Below are 5970 nucleotides of genomic sequence, written 5' to 3' on the forward strand. Positions count from 1 at the left end.
TGTGGCCTCGGTGGCAGACACTGGGCTAAGCAGAGTGGCTCTGGTGGTGTCATTGTCGCTGCTTCCACCGCTGCCCCTGTCTGTGCCTCTCCTGGGCTCCCCGTGGGCAGCTGAGAGGCGCCGTTAGCGAGCTCGGTACCTGGCTGCTGCCCAGGCCCTCGGCAGAGTCACCTGTGGAGCATTATTGCCAAAGAGGCTGGAAATTTCCCTCCCTTTCCCCTGGCCCTTCGTGCCTCCCATCGTGCTCTGCTCAGCGTCAGGAAGGTGCTGCAGACGCGCCGGGGTTTTCTTAGCAGGGCCCGAGGGAGCTAAAGCTCTCTTGAACCCTACAAGGTACTGAGCAGCGTTTGCAGTTTCAGGGAATTCCTCTTCTAATGTGACATGTAACTTTCTGCTCAAATGCCGCTGCTAATAGCAACTTAATGTCGTTATATTCCGAACTGCTGTGGAGCTCTCTGTTGAGCCTGTTATTGCTTACCAAGGGTTGTTTGGGTTTTTTCATTTTGGTGTTTAATACCAGGTAGGAAAGTGCACAAAAGAGATTTACAGCACTCCCATACCACGAGCTGAGAGATCTGGGAGGGGAGAAAACCATCACGTACTGCTTTGGGTGGCCTGTTAATGTGTTCTGACCCATGCTGCGCATCTCTTGTCTGACTCGGTCTGTTGCACCACTGAGTTCCCTGGTTCCTTCCAGCTGTCCTGAGCTCCCGGCGCAATGGCCATGCAGATGCAGCTTGAAGCAAACGCAGACTCGTCGGTGGAGGAGGAGAGCTTTGGCCCGCAGCTCATAGCCAGGTTAGAGGTAGGTAAGGAACTAGAGTATGTGTTCCAGAAATCTACTTGTCTTTTTCCTTAAGCACAGGTTGTACTTGAAAATTGCTAAGCTCTTGATGAGTGCTGTCAGCAAGCCCCAAAACAAAAAGCCTGACGCGTTAACAGTGATGGTGTATGTCCCGCTGCCTTGCTGCGTACCCTTCCCAAACGGGTGTGGGTGCCCTCCAGCACCGACTAAACTGGACAGAGAATGCCTGGTCTATGCTCTATATCGTTACTAACTGATGCTGAAGGGTTTTCTGTTTCTGTGTAGTTAGACTGAGGGATCTGTGTCTTAGCATGTCGTCTCTCCTCCTCCCCTTGCAGCAATGTGGTATAAATGCAAATGATGTGAAGAAACTGGAAGAAGCTGGATTTCACACCGTCGAGGCTGTTGCTTATGCCCCAAAGAAGGAACTACTGAATATTAAAGGCATCAGTGAAGCCAAAGCTGACAAAATCTTGGTAAGGGTCTTGTGGAGAGGCTTTAACCCAAGATACTCGAAGTTTTTTTTCTACTGGCTTAAAGTGTTCCGATGATTTTAGAAGGTCTTGGTTAAGTGCAGTAAATATGATTAAAGGTATGAGATGAGTTTTGATGGGAAGCGACAGAAGACAGCAGGAGCAGCTTCAGAAAGCAAAGAGGGAGGGACCGTTAGGTCTATAAAGCCCATGGCGCTGTGAGGAAGTGCCTGAGATGCCCGCTGTTTCTCGGTCAGTATTTCTTGTGATAAGCCTGAAGCGAAGACAGTCGCTTCTCGTGCCAGTTGTGATTCAGTTCTGGAGCTCCTTGTCCCAAGGCACGGTGGCCATCTCCAGCGTGAACTGGTGTAGAAGAGCCAAGTGCCATGTTTGAGGGGTAGCATCCGGATCAAGAAGCTCTCTGGCCAAGCCCAGAGGAATGCAAACAGGGGGTCCAGCCCTCGTCCCTGGCTGGTTACACCCTTTCCCAAAGCATCCTCTGCTGGTAGCTACTGGGGCAGAGGATGCTGCATTACAACAACCGGACTGACCCCATACAGCCCTTCTGGAGCCTGTCACTGGTGTACCTCAGGCAGGGGCTCACCTGGGGTGTGCTCTTGGGGACCAAGAGAGAAGCCAGGGTTGTGGTCTCGGCATCTTCTCTTCCAGAGCGTGGAGTTTCTGCCAAACGCGTCTTTTTCATTGAAATCTGATGTGACGCAGGGCTGAACTCCAGCACTTCTCCCACCTCACATCCTCAGCCGCCTGCCCATCCTGAGCAGTTCAAGTTTCACAGAGACTGAACTGAACCCCAAGGGTGGGGGGCGAGGAGGGGGGATTCCCATAAAATAAACAAAACGGATGTTGAGGCCTTTTCTCTGAGCAGAATTTCAGTTCTCTGCAGAGGTACCAACTGGTACATAGTCTGTAGAATAACATGTCTGCATCAGCTTGTGCAGGCGCTTCTCTACCTTGCAGAACAGACAGCGACAGTTACTAGAGGTGGGGTGAGTGGGGTGAACTCTCCCTGCACTGCTTAGTTTGGTTTTCCTCAGGCTGAAGCAGCCAAACTGGTTCCGATGGGCTTCACCACAGCAACGGAATTCCACCAGCGAAGGTCGGAGATCATCCAGATCACCACTGGCTCCAAAGAACTTGATAAACTTCTGCAGGGTAATAATTCTGTTCCTCTTTGCTGATCAGCCTTAGTTAGTTCTGGTCGAACAGAAAAGTTCTGCTCTCTTGTATCGCAGCTGCTGCAGCAATAAGTTTAAAACCTTTTGGTCCCCAGAGCCGCCTATTGGGGATGTTTCTAGTTTATTCTGGTCTGTGACCTATTGCAGGAAAACAAGCCCCAGTACCATCTCCTGCCTGTTCCTGCTTGTAGATCAAAAGATCAGAAGCAGTTGTTTCAGCTTGTGAAGCACCTTCCAAACTGCGCTTCCCGAAAGCTCTTATCTGCCACCCGAGGACCCCGCAGTGTGCAGCCAGACTTTCCAGTTAGAGTTCAGTACCCAAAGGAAGAGCTTAACCACGTCTCTGTAGATGCGTACTCAGGACCTGGCCTTTGGCCGACATACGTGACTTTTTTTAACTGATTTATTCCTTTCCCTTCAGGCGGAATCGAAACAGGGTCCATCACAGAGCTCTTCGGGGAGTTCCGCACTGGAAAAACCCAGCTGTGCCACACGCTGGCGGTGACCTGCCAGGTGAGTGCTGCGCTCGCTGGGTGACCGCCGGCTGTTCCCACAGCTTTGGGGCTGTTTGCTCCCCGTGCCCTTTTCTCGGCCAGCACAGATGGGATGCACAGACACAGCCGCAAAGGTCGGGCTGTTTGCAGCACCCTCGGCTGGACCTGCAGCACTCCCGGATCCTCTGTTCCGCCCCCGATCTGCCTGCAGCGTTGCCTCAGCAGCAGCAGCACTGGTCAGGGTGGTTTCTGCCTGTGTTTGATGTGTCCTGGCACTTTTATCTACTTTTTCCCCTCAGTATTCTGACAACAAAATTGAGCACACTGACCTTGCTATGTAATTCTAGGACTTAAATGCAGAGAAGTGTTTGATCTCTTCGGGTGCTCTGGACTGCAGAGAATCCTTGTTAGCACCAAGAGTGGTGAAAAGAGAAGAAACTCTTTTGGGTTCAGCGAGTTCTTGACCGGCTGCTGTCCTCCCTGAGCATATCCTGAGCTCTCCGCTTCCGTACACGTCCTGAGGCGGCTCCTCTGTCAAACAGCAGAGCACTTTGGCGCAACCCTTTGTTCTAATCTTAGTTCAAACACATAGAGCAGCACTGGTCAGGGTGGTTTCTGCCTGTGTTTGATGTGTCCTGGCACTTTTATCTACTTTTTCCCCTCAGTATTCTGACAACAAAATTGAGCACACTGACCTTGCTATGTAATTCTAGGACTTAAATGCAGAGAAGTGTTTGATCTCTTCGGGTGCTCTGGACTGCAGAGAATCCTTGTTAGCACCAAGAGTGGTGAAAAGAGAAGAAACTCTTTTGGGTTCAGCGAGTTCTTGACCGGCTGCTGTCCTCCCTGAGCATATCCTGAGCTCTCCGCTTCCGTACACGTCCTGAGGCGGCTCCTCTGTCAAACAGCAGAGCACTTTGGCGCAACCCTTTGTTCTAATCTTAGTTCAAACACATAGTAGTGTTTATTACTTTCTAGAGGTTGCTATTTCATGAAATATTCGAGGCTTTGGGCTTAATTAGGTCAGTTAGTTAACACCCTTAGGTAGCTGAACTGATCAGCTCGGAGTTAGGTACATGTCCGCTCACGCAGGGATCGGAGATTGGGAACAGGAACCTTTCCCTCGCTGCTCCCAGAGAAATGGGACGTGAATCACCCCATCACAGCACGTTACCTGCTGTACGACACCAGCTGAGGGCCCAAGGCAGTCACTGGCTTGTTTGTGACGCTCTCTTTCACGTTCTTTCATTTGTTCATTCATGTAGCTTCCCATTGACCGAGGCGGGGGTGAAGGAAAAGCCATGTACATCGACACAGAAGGGACCTTCCGCCCGGAACGGCTGCTGGCCGTGGCCGAAAGGTCTGTGCTGGGGGCTGGAAGTGCACTGGTGTCAGCAGAAGACAGGAATGTTTCCTCGTGGGGCAGCTCTGCTGGTTAATACGGACCTCTGTGAAATCAGCGTGTTCTGGGGTGGTTTGTACCAACTGGACAGTAAATCTGCATTGCCCAAGTAAAAACTTTGCTCTCACAGACATTCTGGTTAGACTTAAAAGCCTGAAGTGCTGGTCCTGTACCGTAGTAAAAGGAGCAACTTCTGCTCTTAGACGTTCTCAAAATTAAAACTGCTTCTGGGGGGCATAACTCTCCCTGATTTACTGGGGAAGCGTTGATTTCTCTCACAGTGCTGCAGTTGTGTCAGCTCGCACAGCACCGCAGCGTTCTCCCGGGAAGGCCGTTAGGTAAAGCCCTTGGATAACTCCTCTTGAGGAAGCCATCCTCTCAAGGTGTTACTTTTTTTGCCCGGTCTCCAGGTATGGCTTGTCTGGCAGCGACGTCCTGGACAACGTGGCCTACGCTCGAGGCTTTAACACGGATCACCAGACCCAGCTCCTGTACCAGGCGTCGGCGATGATGGCTGAGTCACGGTAACAAGACTGATGGGGTGGCAGGGTTGTGCACCGGCCCATCGCCGTGTCACAAAGCTCCCTGCGGAGGATGGATGAGGGCGGGACAAGTGCAGGTCACAAGATGGTGAAACATCAGAGTAATTACTGGCTTCAAAGTTCACTTTTTTGCAACAGGCTGAATTCCTTCAGTGCTGAGCTCAGGTTCGGTCATTCTCCAGCTGGGTTTTGGGTGGGCATGTCCAGGGCAGGGCTGGCCGCACCAGTGGGCAGTTGAAGTGATGTGTCTGACCCAGCGACTGACCTGTGACAACTGACCCCTGGCAAAGACCATGCGCCAGCCTGAGGCACAGCTCTAGTAAAGACCAGCTCAGAACTGCTGTCAGGAACAGGCTTGGTTCAGGGCATGCCAAGCACCCCTGAAACCTGTGCCGGCAGCGTCGGTTCAGAACAGAGGTTTATGGGCCTCCAGAGGGAAGGAGGGGTGGGGTGTGCTGGAACCTGTCTGCAGAATCCCTGTGCTGCCAGAACAGGAAATTCTGGGCTGGTCTGTAAGAGCGCAGCAAGTTTTCCATCATGCAGCTGCTTCCTTTGGGTTCACTGGGGTCTGTCGTGTAGCCGGTGATCTGAAGGTGGCAGATGAAGCCGGTGTTGTGCACAGCCCTGCTTGCTGTCGGGCTGAGCCCGGCTCCCACCACGCCTGTGCACGGCCCGGCGGTTCATGGGCACCATCATGCTCCGTCACTCATGCCTGGAAACGACGAGAACCTCGTGCTCGTCCTCCCCAGGTACGCGCTGCTGATCGTGGACAGTGCCACGGCCCTCTACCGGACCGACTACTCGGGCAGGGGCGAGCTGGCAGCCCGGCAGATGCATCTGGCCAGGTTTCTGCGGATGCTCCTTCGCCTCGCAGATGAGGTAAGCTCTGACCTGCCCGTTGGGTGCCAGCGGGTTTCTGCCCACACCTTTTTTCCTTTTTTTTTAATTTTTCTTATTTCCCAGATTATGGTAAATAAACTCTTTTTGGTTTGCTGCTCTTCCCTCGCAGTTTGGCGTGGCAGTTTTGATCACCAACCAAGTGGTGGCACAAGTGGACG

General features: G+C 52.4%; 1 protein-coding gene across 2 annotated transcripts in view; it reads left to right on the forward strand.

Annotated features, from left to right (window-relative positions):
* Positions 1-718: 718 nt before the first annotated feature.
* RAD51 (RAD51 recombinase) overlaps positions 719-5970 on the forward strand; it is a 5859-nt gene continuing 607 nt past the window's right edge. The window contains exons 1-8 of one of the 2 annotated variants that reach the window (XM_010142162.1): positions 719-805; positions 1144-1281; positions 2334-2451; positions 2896-2987; positions 4234-4328; positions 4781-4894; positions 5662-5791; positions 5922-5969. In XM_010142162.1, the coding sequence (XP_010140464.1) occupies positions 719-805; positions 1144-1281; positions 2334-2451; positions 2896-2987; positions 4234-4328; positions 4781-4894; positions 5662-5791; positions 5922-5969 (822 nt within the window). The remainder of the gene's footprint in view (positions 806-1143; positions 1282-2333; positions 2452-2895; positions 2988-4233; positions 4329-4780; positions 4895-5661; positions 5792-5921; position 5970) is intronic. The other variant, XM_010142163.1, reaches the window with a different exon arrangement.

This window comes from Buceros rhinoceros, unplaced genomic scaffold (genome assembly GCF_000710305.1).
Source record: "Buceros rhinoceros silvestris isolate BGI_N320 unplaced genomic scaffold, ASM71030v1 scaffold40828, whole genome shotgun sequence".
NCBI classification, from domain to species: Eukaryota; Metazoa; Chordata; class Aves; order Bucerotiformes; family Bucerotidae; genus Buceros; species Buceros rhinoceros.